This window comes from Lepisma saccharinum, chromosome 12 (genome assembly GCF_977018435.1).
Source record: "Lepisma saccharinum chromosome 12, izLepSacc3.1, whole genome shotgun sequence".
Taxonomy (NCBI): Eukaryota; Metazoa; Arthropoda; class Insecta; order Zygentoma; family Lepismatidae; genus Lepisma; species Lepisma saccharinum.
The window spans coordinates 52,884,971-52,901,166 of NC_139240.1; the positions used below are offsets into that span (position 1 = coordinate 52,884,971).

The following is a 16,196-nucleotide window of genomic DNA, read 5'->3' on the forward strand; positions in this document are numbered from 1 at the left end:
TAACGAGATAACATTTTCACAGGAGACATTAGAATCATGTTTGCTACCGTAAGTAGGGGTGTGCAGGACGGAAAATTCTATGTCGGAACGGGTTTGGGAAGGAAATATTAATAATCCTGACCTTCAAAACTGAAAAAAATCTTCATATCCCGGTAAATTTTCGAGATTTCCCAATATGGTGAAAATCTATAATTGTACTACACATTATTTCCCCTTCAAGTGATTGTTTTTGAACTTCTCGAATAAAAACTGTTAATATCAAGAAATTTCAGGCACTTATAGTGCAGAAAATAAGAAGAATGAACCTCTTTTAAATAATATGGCTTTGGAATTTATCGGCTTATCGAGATTGCGAAAAGTAGGGAAATCATTTTCCACAGTAGGAATCTGACATTGATAATTCACGCTTCATCATTTTTAATTATTACTTTCTATTCTACAGTACTCTTCGGCATGTTAAAACATGAATCAGTGTTACCTTGAAGAACAGCAGATTACGTGGCATCCTTTTTATATCTGTGCAAGTTGTGAACAGTAATACTGTTAAGCCTTGTTTCCATGTTAAACAACACTAAATATGTTGTCGAAGGCAGTTTTTATTATATAAGAGGGCTGCTAGCTTATAAAATCAATATGAATAAAGACATGTGAAATTCTGGGAATGGCTTTATTGTTTTTCAAAGTATTCACCCTTAAGATCGATACACCTTTGCACACGCTCAAACCAATTTTGAGAGCATTTTTTCCACTCTGAAGCTGATACCTCAGAAACCGCTGTTCGGAATGCGTCAACAGCTGCTTCAGGCGACACAAATCGATCACCACGCATCTTATTTTTCACGTGTGGGAACAAAAAGAAACCATTAGGTGATACATCAGGTGAGTACGGACAATGAGTCTTAATTCGACATTTTTACTGGACAAAAAAACCAACAGTTTAGTGTGCTGAGTGTAACTGGCGTTGTCGTGGTGAAGAATAATGCGATGATTTGGGTTTGTTTTACGCAATTCATTGATGACCTCTGGCAAACAAATTGTTGTATACCACTCATCATTTACAGTCCTTCGATTTTCTAAAGCTATTGTTGTCACATGTCCGGTACAACCGAAGAAACAAGCAATCATTTGCTTGGCAGCACTCTTCGAACGAACAACTTTTGCTGGTTTCGGCTCACCTTGAAACACCCAAACAGTGGATTTCTGTTTAGTTTCGGGGTCGTATGAATAGATCCAAGTTTCGTCCCCTGTAACGATGTATTACACCAAATTTGACTTGGCTCGGTTCAAATTTTTGAGCATTTCTTTCCACCAATTTACACGAGTCTGTTTTTGAGCTTCGGTCAAGTTGTGTGGGATCCAACGACATGAAAGTTTCCATACGTTCAGATGACCATGCAAAATCGTATGTATTGCTTTCATGTCAATGTTCAAGGATGCCTGAATCTCGCGGTATGTCACATGTCGATCTCTCTCAATCATTTCACGCACAGCATCAACATTACTGGCAACATTAGACGTGGATGGACGACCGTCACGAAATTCATCACTGAGAAATATGCTACCACGCTGGAATTCGGAAAACCAATTGTACACAGTCCTAATGGATGATGCTTCATCCCCAAAAGCCAAATGAAGTCGCTCGATGCATTGTTTCGGTGTTAAGTTACATTTGAAATCATAAAAAAATCATTGCCCGAAAGTGTTCACGAGAAATTTCCATTTCCCACACGAAACTACTTCTTCAAACTGCTGTGAAAAATAAACGAATAGGCTTAACATATTCTTCCGATTTTTATAATAGCGGAACATTAGCGCCACTGTTGCTGGTAGTTTGCAGAAATGTTTCCAGCAATCCTCGTATAATAAAAAAAAAAACTATACATGCAAAGTTTCCACCCTTCATCAGGGTCCTCTTCAGGCTATGCCTTGCTCAGCAGCATATTTAGTGTGGAAAAGTACATACAGACAAAGAACTGTTCATCACTAAAGTGATATATGTTTATGTAAAGAAAGGAAGGTGAATTCAGTTTCTATGTAAATATAGACTCGAGTGTGCACTTGCATACAACTCCAAAGTATCAATTCAATTCGAATTACAGTAAAACTTCTCAATAACGGACAGGCCTGGGAAAAAAATAAATGTCCGTTATAAGAAGTGTCCGCTATCCAGAAAAAAGTGTAGGATGTTACACAATAGAATAAGCATATTACAGTGTGTACTTTGTGAACATAATGTTTTTTTTTCCTACATTCAAGGAACAAAATACTGTACTAAAGTGTAAATCACAAAACCTGAGACCTTCTGTAAACAAACCGTACCACCGATTCGATGTATCACTCCGCGTCAGCTGATTCATGACCCCCGACTACCGCATAGAACTCGGCATGTTGAAAGTGGCACTACTTCCTTGCTGTTCACATGATTACTTTTAGAAAATAACCAATGTTATAAAATATCATTATGTACTCAAATCTCTAAGTTCATTGAAAGTTACAATGCATATTCCTACAAAATGTTCACACTTATCTTGCCTTGCCATGTCACCAAGCTATTTTACGAAGTGCACTATATTTGGCGGAACAAAAATCGTTATTAGGATGCTTGTCAAAGTTCGAATATTCAATTCGCATGCAAGAAAGAAGCCAAATTTATGGGAAATTATTACTGGTGCAAAGAGTTAACCATAAAGGTGAAGCAATAAGTACAAAAGAAAGAGCATTGGGTTTTAAGTGAGACGTCATTTGCGGCAGCGTATCCCATACTACAAATTGGCCGTTGTTTTACCTTACGTAATGAATCCTGTAACAACGCTGGATTTTCGTGTGGATTATTTTACTTCTATGAGTTTGCAATGCTTTCTGCATGCAGGTGGTTTTGTTTACAGAAGGTCTCAGGGTTGGTGATTTGAACTTTATATATGGTGAATTTAAATTTACTAAAGTATCCCTACATACATTACAAATGTCAAGAAAGAAAATACGTAGCAGACGTGACACACACTTCTCAAGATATCCACAAAGAATAATGTCTGCACTTTTAAAAAGAAATACGTTCGTTGTAACTTGAAACAATGCACGCTAGTTCGAAATACTGGCCATTGTTGAGACCGTTTTCTTTCAGGCTGTCCGTTAAGAACTTTTATTTGCGTTGGGGAGGTAGTTTTCAGTGTCCACGTCCGTTATTAAGAATGTCCGTTATTGAGACGTAATATGAACATTAAACCCCATGTATTTCTGCCGGGGAATTTAAAAATGTCCGTAATTTAGAGTTGTCCGTTAGGAGAAGTTTTACTGTATACGATTTGTAAAGTAATAACAATAATAATAATAATGAAATTTTCTATTGTGTCGCTACAGGAGCAAGGTTTGGCCTGTTGCAGACAAAGGTAGGGCTAATACATATTCTTCTGAACAGTGCTGTGGACGTTTGCAAAGAAACACAGATTCCGCTGAAGATGGAAACGAAATCATTTGTCCTTGCTGCTGAAGGAGGGATGTATCTCCGGGTTAAAAGCTTGGAAAACGAAAATAAAGTTCTGTAAATCTTAACAGTGTTTCATTCAACTTTGTTACCTAAATGTTAGTGGCGCAGGGATTGGGGTACAGCAGTACATCATATCCCTAAAATTATACAATACATTATGTTGCTGCCAGGCTGGCAGTGGCGACAGATATAAGCAGTGGCATGTCACAGAGCTGCAACGAGGAAGGATAAACATTACTGGTACAGACGAATCTAGGACAATTCCGACGATCATGACCTGACCTAACCTAACCTAACCAAAGGCGCCACAGAACTAATAATGCTGTAGAAGGTTGGAACGACAAAATACGCGTAAATAGGTGGCTTGGAAGACTGCATCCAAAAATTCATGATGTTCTGGTCTGCCTCAAGAGCCAAGCAGAATACACCAACATCAAGTACATGCGAATGGAACTTAATCTTGAAGGTCAGAAAAGGAAGAAACGTGACATAATTTTATGAGGAAACGGGTGACTTCAAAAGGTGTCTGTCGACTCCAGCCCATGATCAAAAACTTGATTGAACCAAATTCCCAGCCGAAAATATCAATATTTCACATAATTATCTTGTAAGAGGCATTGTACTGGGTGTTAAGTCACCCTTCAATTTGATAGAAGATTTAAAATGTCATAGCAATTGTCCACTCGCCCTTTCACTTCTAACTGTGTTCATCGCAATTGTCCGCCATCGCTATTGTCCGGCTACCGGTACAGACGTACCGACTAGGAATGGAAAGCGACAATCTAGGCCTAAAGTGGAGTCAGCATTTTGGCAGTGACCGTCTGTTTCCACGTTCACCTACGAAGAAACTTGTGTCAAACAGCCAATTAGGCCTACTGCTTCGGCCAGAAGGGGCAACATTAAAATCCCTCCTCCTTCCCGAAGCAGCCAGCAGGGAATCAGGATTTTGTCTAAATAACCGTTCTGCGCTGTGAATCGACACCGGTTCTGCAGCGACTCCACTATAGGTGCGTAAGCTCTCTCTATCTCTCTCATCTCTCTCTCCCCATGACTCTCTAGAGAGAAAGAGAGAGATTAAGATGAAAGGGAGAGTCTGTTCCTTCATCCTCTCTCTCTCTCTCCTTTCTTTTCCTCTTTCTCTTTAGAGGGAAAAGAGAGAGAGAGAGAGAGAGAGGATATGAGAGATAGAGGTGGGGAAAGAAGGGAGAGAGAGAAACAAAAGACAGAGGGAAAACAAAAAAAGAAGGCAGAAAAAGAGAGAGGGAACGAGAGAGATAACAGAAAAAGAGAGAGGGGACGATATAGAAAGAAAAGAGAAAGAAAGAAGGGAGAAAAAGAGAGAACAAGATAGAGAGAACAGAGAGAAATAAAGAAAGAATATAGAGAGAAATAAAAAAGAAAAAGAGAGAACAATAGAGAGAGAACGATTGAGATAACAGAGAGAAAGAAAGAATAAAAAGCGAGAGAGCAAGAGAGAACGAGAAAGATAACAGACAAAGAAAGGAGAGATAAAGATAGAAGAAAGAAAAAGAGAGGGAACGAGAGAGAGAGAAAGAAGAGGAAAGAGAGAGAGAGAGAGTTTGAAAGGAAAATATATCTCTCTGTCACTTTTTTCCTTCTGTCTTCATTCTCCCTCCCTCCCTCTCAATTTCCCTATCTTACTTTTATGTTCACTCCACTTCATTCCTACGTACATGTCCCAACAGCTTTTTTTGTTTCTAGAGGGCAAAACTGTGATAAATAAATGTATGATAATATCGTTAAATCTGATTTTTATTTTTTAGAAAACAGAAAATCGCTTCCTTAAAAAATAATAATAAAAAGAAGAAGAAGAATTACCTTCGTCGCCATGGATACCTAGCTTATTTTCAGTGAGGAAGTGCCATTAAATGACCCCCTCCCCCAATAGGTTTTCTCCGAATAGTGGGTTTTGGGAATTTGGGGGGAGGTCCGATTGGTGGGGCTTTTTCGTTATGTTGAAGGCGTGTATCTGCAATAGAACAAAATGGCATTCGGGCTGTCTGTGATGGTGAAATATAGTGAACAAATAAATATTTGAATCCTACGTGTAATATTTTATTGTTTTTTTACGTTTACAATCTTTTTGATTAGTTACGAAAATAAAAATGTGAAACACATGTATGGTTACAAAACACTTAATTCATATATTTTTCCAGAGTTATTGAAAATAAAAGTAAAGGACATAAATAAGTTCGTAAACTAACTGTCAAGCAATTTAGTCTATTATAGATTTCGAATGAGTATTTTATTTCAAGGTAAGCCAAGGCTCTCACGGGCTGTCGCGCTATGGGTTATTATTTTATTTCAAAACATGTGAAACAGAGACAAGAATGTCAGTGATAAAATCAGACTTATTTCTCTGTTGAGTGTTAAAGCTATGAACTCTTCTCTACACACTTGCAGCAAAAATATTGTCGTGTGGGTGTTCTCGACATTTTTCTTCCGAGCTGATGGCGTACCCCTTCAAGTCGTACCCCTGAGGGTGCGCGTACCACAGTTTGAGAACCATTGCTGTACATAATCCAATGTTTCTAAAGGTGTCTGGTTTCGAAAGCAGACTCTTTGATTTCAAGCCCTGTATGAACGGGAAGAACGGGTGCAAAAAGAACCCCCCCCCCCCAAATTCTCCAGACAGCTTGTTTAGGTTGCGTAATCCGCAATAAAATGCAAAAGAGGCGCAACAAGAAGATGGCCTTTTACTCTAACTAACTAACTAACTCTCTAGCCTTCTTAAACCCGAAGGTTCATGGCTGCAGCAACACAGGCCTTCCATCTTTCCCTATCTTGAGCAAGTTCTATATACTCTTTTCCATCCCTACCGATTTCCCTTAGGTCCATCTCAACATTGTCCCTCCATCTTCGTCTTGGCCTTCCTACAGGTCTCTTACCATCAGGTTTCCCAACAAGAATCCTGTAAACTCCTCTTTCCTCTCCCATTCGTGCCACATGGCCTGCCCACCTAAGTCTTCTTGATTTAATTATTCTAATAATATCTGGACATGAATACAAATTATGTAGTTCTAAATTGTGTAACCTTCTCCACTCACATGTCTCCTCATCCCTTTTAGGTCCAAATATTTTCCTAAGGATCTTATTTTCAAATACTCTCAATTTATGTTCCTCTTTCAATGTAAGGGACCAAGTTTCACATCCATATAATACTACAGGCAAAATTACTGTTTTGTATATTTTAACTTTTAGTTTCTTAGATATTAAACGAGAAGACAAAAGTTTATGAAGAGAGAAGTAACATGCATTTCCTGAATTAAGCCTACTTTTTATTTCCTCTTTAATATCATTTTCATTTGTTAATATTACTCCTAAGTATTTGAATTTGGAAACTGGTTCAAACGAGTTGTTATCAATAATTAGATTTTGATTATTACCTAACACTTGGTTTCGGCCTGTAAGCATATATTTAGTTTTCTCTTTGTTAACTTCCAAACCTATCTCTTTAGCAGTTTTGAAAAATATTTTAGCATTATTCTTAATTGTATTCACATCATCCCCCAGTAAGTCTACATCATCTGCATATGCTAACATCTGAGTCACACCATTTAATTTTACTCCTTCGTTAGTTTCTTTTACCTTCCTAACAGCATATTCTAAGGCAAAATTAAAGAGCAATGGAGATAATGCATCTCCTTGTTTTAACCCATCATGAATTGTAAATTTGTCAGACATATTAATACCTACACGAATTTTACTTTCTGTTTCACTGGTGCATATTTTTATCATACTAACAAGCTTCTTAGGTATTCCAAACTCTACTAATATATTATATAATTTATATCTTTTGACCGAATCATATGCTTTTTTGAAATCAATGAATAGTTGATGGACATTTTGATTATATTCCCACTTTTTTTCAAGTGTCTGTCTGATGTGAAAAATTTGATCTGTAGTTGATCTGTTACGTTTAAATCCACATTGATAATCACCTATAATTTCATTAGCATATGGGGTTAGTCTTGTTAAAATAATGTTAGATAATATTTTATATGTTGTTGAGAGTAGAGAAATTCCACGGTAATTATTGCAGTTCATTTTATCACCTTTTTTAAACACAGGAACAATTATGGATTCTTTCCACTGTTGAGGGATTTCTTCTTTATTCCATATTAAACAAATTAATTTATGAATTTGACATATTAATGAATTTCCACCATATTTAATTAACTCAGCTGGTATTAAATCAATGCCAGGTGCTTTGTTATTCTTTAGCCTTTTAATAGCATCTTTAACTTCAGTCAAGTTAGGTTCTGGAACTAAAGGTTCTGCTGTGTGGACTTCAATCACTTCTGATTTATCTCCTACATGGACATTTAAAAGGTCATTAAAGTAGTTCTTCCATCTATTTAGAATATCGCTTGGGTCAGCTAGAAAATCACCATCTTTATCTTTTATCAAGTTTACTTTAGGTTGCCACCCCTTTCTAAACTCATTTACACCTTTATATAAATCTCTGATATTTTTATTTTTGCTGTTTGTTTCAATTTCGTTAATTTTGCTTTTCAAGTAATCTCTTTTTTACTTCTAAACGTGCGGTTAACTTCTCGCTTTATTCTATTATAATTGCTTAGATTTGTATCATCAGAGTTATTTAACCACCTAAGTCTAGCCTGATTTCTTATTTCTAATAGATTATGACATTCATTATCAAACCATGGCTTACTTTTTCTCGGTTTATGGTATCCTATACTTTCTGCTGATTCTATTGCATTACGTATGTGCTCCCTATTCTTATTTACGTCTGTTTCATTTATATTTTCATCATCATTTAAATCCTGCAAAATATCAAATTTATTTGACAGTTTAATTTGGTAATCTTTCTTAATTCTTTCATCAGTAAACTTTCCTGTATCAAATTTTATAACTTTTAGATTTTGTTGCTTATGATTTAACACTGAGAGTCTTTCTCTTAATTTAGCAATTACTAAATAATGGTCACTGGCACAGTCCGCACCTCTATGTGTACGAACGTCAATTATACTAGTATGTCTTCTCTTATCAATGAGAATATGATCTATCTGATTATGAGTTTTACCATCTGGAGAAGACCAGGTATATTTATGGATATCTTTATGTTTAAAAGTGGTACTTTTCACAATTAAATTCTTTGAGGTTGCAAAAGTAATCAATCTTATACCATTATCATTACTTAATTCATGAAGACTTTCTTTACCAATCGTGGGTTTAAATGTATCTTCTTTGCCAATCTGTGCATTACAGTCACCTAACAGAATTTTCATATCATACTGAGAAAATTTATCAAAGACCTGTTCTAACTCTGTATAAAAATCATCTTTGGTATTATCATCTTTTACTCAGCATATTAAAAAGTCGTTCGCCACAACAAATGTTCTCTTCGGGTGGAAGAACAAAAATGCATTTCTAATTGCACGGTATCCACGTGGAGACTTACAACCCAGCAGAGGCTGTAGTCAAGGCTGGTGATTAGCCAATCAGCGTGAAGGTTGTCTACCAGCCTTAAGGTAGCGTGGAAATGCACCCAGTGTACCGCAAGAACTTTGAACTGTGACATTTTGTTGTGAATCGCCAGTGCGTTACGGAGATATTGTTTGGTAAGTTCAAAGGAAACTTGTTATATCGAAATCTAGTTCACCTATTCTTTACAGATTCTTTGCTTGTGTACTATTCACGAGCTCCAATCCAAAGGTAGAATTCAAATCAAGGAACACACATCTTTTTTTCTAAGAAAACCTGACAGGGCATCACATTTCGAGAACCTTATTGCCTTCTACAGATCCCAGTACATACAATGCAATTTCATTAGATGTGGTTAAATGTACTAGGAAGAGACACCAGATCTGTTTATATTCTGTGGGTTTGTTGGGATAGTTTTGTGAAGCAATTGTGTACTTGTAACAAATGGTCATTTTATAAATGATGTGTCAAAAGGATCAATTGGGATAATATTTATACATCACATTATGGCAGTGTTTGATTTATTCAAAGACATGTAGTTATATTTTACAATAATGAGCTTAGCTTACACACGTCTGGCAATCTTACATACTTTTGCATCTGTGCTGCCGACTGGGATGCTTGATGGGAACTAATACACACTGTTCCTGAAAATTATCCTCTCATTGCGAAACTTACCAGCATCGACTCAAGTTCATAAACCAGAGCATTATTTCATAATTTCTGCTGGATTTGGGATGAATATTTTTCCGGGGACAGAAGGGACGTTTCAAATTTGGTTCCACTTTAAACTGTAGATTCAGTTCCGATCAGCTGGGTCAATTTAATACACATAAGGTCAAAAGGCACGTAATACACACACTCCCAGAGAATCACAATGGTTGTGGGTTAAGGTCACAGAGCCTTGTTTGTGTACAAGGATGCAGTTCCCAGGGTGTACTGCTTAGAGGAGAAATTCACACTTGTATGCCTTACGAAGAACACCTCTGTCGTAGCCCATGGACGTATGTAAGGGGGGGCGGTCAAGGGGTCTAACCCCCTCTTTTGGTTCATTAAAATTACTAAATTACCTGTTCTATCCGCTTGTTCATAAAAATTTCGTTGGACTTATTTAATTTTCCTAAATTCGAGACGTGTAGGTCGAGATATGGATGGGAAGGAAATTACGTAACTCCACACACCAGATGGGACTGCAGACCAAATGTTTGCAATTTCCTGGAAGTTTCGGAATTTCTGCGATAAGAAACTACATTGGGACTGTCAAATCAGCTATCATTTTCCCCCTCGAGTCTTCTTAAAGAAATTTGGTTTTTTAAAACGCATTGGAAGAAAACCAGGTAAATATCGTAACATTCCCAAGTTGTTTGACACAAGATGAACAGAAAAGTATCCCAACAAACTTCCGATCAGCAGTGTCCTGGATTTTCAGTTATGAAATAAAGCAACCCTAATCATACCAAAAGTTGACCACCACCCCCCCCCCTCCCTTACGTGTACTACATATATGCCCGCCCAGCCTAAACATTAGACCATGAGATTTGCGCGAATGATGACAATTTATTTAAGCAGTGTTGCTCATGGATGAGGTATCTGCTTGTTTTGAGTTCGTTTCTAAGTCCACTTTATACACAGAAAGGCTAATCGGGGCTGGACCTATAGTTTAAAATACGTTGATTTTGATTGATCTAGTTTCATTTACGTCGCATTTCTTCCACTTTTGGCTAGTCGTGACGACGAAAATGAGTAATATGATTAAATTCATTGACACTCACAAAGAAGACCAATCATGGATTTTTCATCACCCAACCAAATGTCGTGAATTATTCTAAGAATGACATCAGTGAACACCTGAGCATATACCCTCCGCCATTTTCTTACTATCAATAAGCAAAGCATATTATATACCTTAGTTCTTTATACCACACCCCTCAATTTCAATACTTTCGCTAGAAACCCTTCCAACACTAATAAGATTTCTTGCCTTCGTATCGAACCCGGCACCCTTTGATTACTGCCAGCGGAATTTTCATTGGGTGACGCGTGGTCGACGCATGTCCGCTGTTTTCTGACTTCCGAGACAGGAGCCCGCTGGGTCAGCACTCAAATTTCTTTGGACCCAACTGGGATCGAACCCGGAACCGTAGGCACCAAAGGGGAGAGCGCTAACCATCTCGCTACGGTGAAACAAATGCTGGTGGATGTGTGCGTCACGATTCATCGTGTTTTTCTGTAGAAGCTTTTGAAAGAAGACCCAGACAGAGTGACCAAATCATTATGCAACACCTGCAGAGCAAGAAGCCATAGGTTCATCAGAGAGCAGTGAACCAGCCGAATTACGTCAGGATCAGAAGCTGAGAGATTGTGAAAGAAGAGGCAATATGAGACAAGTCAAAGAACTTGATTCAGATGTTTTGGAAGAAGTCTTCTCAATCGACGCTTCAGGCAGTTCAGATGCACTTGCTGAAAGTCGACCAAAAAAGTGCCAAAAAGACCGCGCATAACGGCAGAGAAGGGGTGGAATCGAGTGCGCAGAGCGAAGCAGTACACGCTGCTGTGAAGGCTAGTGGCTGCAGTCGCTTTCCCCCTCCACGCAATCCCGTTCCTCTCACGTGCTCATTGGTGGAGCCATCTTGCGTCACTACTTGCGCAGATTCTGTTTTCGCTCGCTTGCTCCAGAAGTTGCCGGCATTCACAAAATATTTTCAAGCCTCGTTTAAATTTTCTTGTGCCAGTACAATTAAACACCCATGATAATTCTATGTTTAGGAAATAATATATATTGATAAATGATACGTATTAGCAATGATTCTTGTAATGAAGAAGAGATAGGACAGGTAGTTAAACAAAAAATGGGTCATTTTAGCTTCACTACTGCTGTTTGAAAAGAAGTCGGGACATGGATTAAAAGGAATGGACTGTTCCGACTAAATCTGGACGTCTGGTAGCCTTGCATCAATGGTTATAGAACTAAAAGTACCAAATATTGCAGAATGCACATTTCTGGAGCTTATCTCTCTTCACAAACAATCCATTCATTCTTGCAAGGACAAAATAGAAATTCTTGGAAAATCTGAAAAATCATGAGTGTTAGTTTTGTAGATTTCTACAATATTATATTAATATATTCCATAGTTCGAGGAAGCATGACGCCCTTGCAATAGCAATGGTCTGCTTTGGTTATTAGGAAAAACGTCAATGTAACACCGAAGTACCTTTACGATTCTTAGGGACATCGCGCTACGACGCCAGGGGTCTCGGGTTCGAATCCGGGCCTGGGTTTCTGAGTGTCCAATTTCATCATACCATCACTCATCCCCATCTTCGCAAATTAGCCAAAAGGTGGCACAAGAAGCGAAGTAAAATATAGCAAATCAATCAATCTATTCTTAGTGGACCTCCCCCCTGACATAGAGTAACGTCGTCGTCTTGTAATCTAGAGGTCTCAGGCTCGACACTTTCGAGACACACAGTTGTTCAGATCTTACTTTAAACTGTAGGTTCAGTCTCGATTAGCCTTTTTGTGCATAAAGTGCACATTCAAAAAGTCGAACTCGATTCGTAGCAGAATCGTCCTTGCAACACCGACTTACATGTTTGTTCAGTTCTTAGGGGAATCGTTGATGGCGGCACGGTCACTTGATCAAGCAGCACTGGTGTTGCAAACTCGACAAACGTGATCTCTAAGACCAAATATACCATCTATACAGGGTGTTCACAAAGAACCGGTACCATTACCAGTAACATTTACTACGACATGCTTCCTTAGCTGGAGGAATTCCAGCCAAGTATAGTTTTTCAAGAAGATGGGGCACCCCCTCATTGGTCCAAGGATGTTCGAGGTCTTCTGGATAGGCATTTCCCTGGCACGTGGATAGGCCGTGATGGACCTATTCCCTGGCCACCGCGCTCTCCTGATATCACACCCTTGTCAAAGATTGTGTTTACCGCACTCCTGTTCCAGTTGTTGCTACTCTTCGAAGAAGAGTATAACGGAGAGTATCCTAACTGTTACTGGTGATATGCTGGGGCATGTATGGACAGAAGTGGATTACCGCCTTGATGTTCTGAGAGCAACTAGAGGGGCGCACATTGAGGTATATGGTATACAAACGTGGAGAGTTGTAGCTCATTTTGCAATCAACAGCAATGTTCTATTGCATATAGTTTCCGAGCTGCTTTTTTGTTTGTGTGAAGGTACCAGGACTTTATGAACACCCTGTATATACCAAATTTACATATTTCCTTTTCTTGTTTTTATTTTTCACAAGGTTTGACTATAAAGGCGACACTAAATTTGCTGCTAGACTAGTGGTGCTGTACTTTCTTTCTCACCTGCTAGTTTTCTCCTCACACAATACTCGTCACCGTATTTGTCTTTATACTTTTGTTCCCACAAAGCATTGCGCAGACCAGACAAGCTAAAGAGATGGACGAGCGACGTGGAGGAAGAACGTCGTAAGATAATAGCTATTTTTATTAAAATTGCCAAAATTAAAGGTTTAACATACACTGCTAATAATAAAGATTTTCATCATCGGCTAATCACATGTTACACAACCAACATTCAAAAACCACCGTTTCTATTTGCCAAACTCACAGATTACCTTCACATGACCAAACGTTAGCTCTGATTGGTTGTTACCACAGCATCTAGCAGAGAAGCAAGATGCAACTAGAACATGGTCTAGCCACCACAACCAGTTTAGCAGCCAGCATGGCAGGAATCGTTTCCAGTCAGGTAGCCAGTCCAGCGCCAACTAGGGCATTCACGTAGGAAATCCAGCTCCGTGTGAGTGAATTTGTGTTTTAAGTGCACTTTATGCACAGTAAGGCCTAATCGAGACTGGACCTACAGTTTAAAGTAGGATCCGAACCACTGTGTGCCTCCACAGGGTATCGAAACCGGGACCCCTTGATTACAAGGCAACAACGTTACGCTACTCCATCGGGGAGACCCAGCGCCGTATGATTCGGTCTTAAGAGTGGACCATGAGGCCGAACTAAGGCAGGTAAATAAAAACTTTTCTGTTCTACTGTTTATTCAGATTCACATACGGTATACACGATAATATCTGTTATTTTCAGCTAATCCTAACAATGATTGGTAAACAAATGGAAATGTAGGAATGCTCACTAAGTGGGGACTCAAACCTGCAATCCATTATTTCTATCCCTATCTTCTTTCTGCTTCACTATCTTTCTCGCTCCTTTTCCTTTCCTCTTTCTTTCTTTGCCTTGCTTAATCTATTTCTTCTCTTTTCTTTCCCACTCCACAGCTTTTTTCTGTATCTTATGTTTTCTCTTTCTCTCTTATACACTCTTTCTCCAAAGTTCTCTATATTTCTACTTTCTCCAACTTTCCATCTCTTTGTTCTTCCTGCTTCTTTTTCCCACTCTCTCTATTCTTCCTTTCACTTGGTTCGATAGTCTTCCCCTCTCTCTCATCTTTCTCTTACTTTTTCTTCCTTCCTGTTTCTTTCCTTGTCTTTCTTCCTCTATTACTTCTCCTTTCATTTGCTATCCACAGCTTCTTTCGTTTCTTTCCTTGTCTTTCTTCCTTTATTCCTTCTATTTTCATTTGCTATCCACATCTTCTTTCTATGTCGATCTCTTTCTTTCTGTCTTACTCTCTTCCAAGTTCTCTCTAATTCTACTTTCTGCCACATTCCACCTCTCTATTCTTCATGCTTCTTTCTCCCACTATCCATCTCTCTATTCTTCCTTCTTCTCTTTCCCACTTTTTCTATCATCCTTTCACTTGGTTGCCAGACCAATAGTCGTTTTTTTTTTTTTTTGCTCACAAAGCATTTAATCTAAACACATATCATAATACAAGAGTGCTAATGTATAACACTACACTTCCAGCTTGATGTGTTTTGGAGATCTTTGGAGATGATCGGATACAACTCCTTGGAATACCTACTACTGGGAGGCATCTTGGTCTACCTCTTCTACAAACACCTGACGTGGAATTTCGACTACTGGAAATACCTCGGTGTGCCTTACATCAAACCAACACTGCTGTTCGGCAACATCAAAGATGTCGTTCTGATGAAGACCTGCATCGGAGAGAACTTTAGGAACCTCCATAATCAGTTCCCTGGGGAGTCGTTCGTGGGGATGTTTATCCTCAGGAAGCCTGTGTTGTTGATACGCGATCCTGAACTCCTCAAGCACGTCCTGGTGAAGGATTTCAATGTCTTCTTCAATAGGCACTTCCATGCTGACGAAAATGTGGATCCGCTGGCTGGAAATTTCCTGTTTGGCCTCAGAGGGAACAGATGGAAACAGTTGAGGTGAGGGAATGATAAGGGTCTGCATGAAAATTCGAGAAAAGTAGAATTTATATTGCTTTTCATTTCTGTCTTCCTTTGTCTAGCCTTTATCTCTCTCTCAATTAGCCTCCAATCTTACCGGTTTCGAAAAATACTTATCCAGTCTCGATTCTTAATCTCAGTGTGTGTCTCTTTTCTTCTCTCTATTCCTCTCTTCCTGTCTTTTTCTCTTTCTTCCTCTATTGCTTACCTTGCTTAACTTCTCCACGCCTTTAGATCTGTATATCCTCCATTCTCTTTCTTCCCATTTCCTTTCTTTTCTTTCTCCCAGACTCTCCATTTCTTCCTTTATCTTTCTCCCACACTCTCTATTTCTTCCTTTCTCTTTCTTCCGCAATCTCAATTTCTTCCTTTTTCTATCTCCCACACTCTCTATTTCTTCCCTTTTCTAACTCCCACACTCTCTATTTCTTCCTTGTTCTTTCTCCCACACTCTCTATTTCTTCCTTGTTCTTTTTCCCACACTCCCTATTTCTTCCCTTTTCTTTCTCCAACTCTCTCTATTTCTTCCCTTTTCTTTCTCTATTTCTTCCCATTTCTTTCTCCATATCCCTCTATTTCTTCCCTTTTCTTTCTCCCACACTCTATTTCTTCCCTTTTCTTTCTCCCACACTCCCTATTCCTTTCTTTCTCCCACACTCTGTATTTCTTCCTTCTCTTTCTCCCACACTCCCTATTTCTTCCTTGTTCTTTCTCCCACACTCTCTATTTCTTCCTTTCTCTTTCTCCCACACTCCCTATTTCTTCCTTGTTCTTTCTCCCACACTCTCTATTTCTTCCCTTTTATAACTCCCACACTCTCTATTTCTTCCCTTTTCTTTCTCCAACTCTCTCTATTTCTTCCCTTTTCTTTCTCCATATCCCTCTATTTCTTCCCTTTTCTTTCTCCCACACTCTATTTCTTCCCT

General features: G+C 38.7%; 1 protein-coding gene across 1 annotated transcript in view; it reads left to right on the forward strand.

Annotated features, from left to right (window-relative positions):
- LOC145996330 (uncharacterized) overlaps positions 1 to 16,196 on the forward strand; it is a 123,998-nt gene that overhangs the window by 13,443 nt on the left and 94,359 nt on the right. Inside the window, 2 exon segments of the mRNA XM_083132761.1 lie at positions 3,358 to 3,533; positions 14,819 to 15,249. Of these exon segments, the coding sequence (XP_082988887.1) occupies positions 3,358 to 3,533; positions 14,819 to 15,249 (607 nt within the window).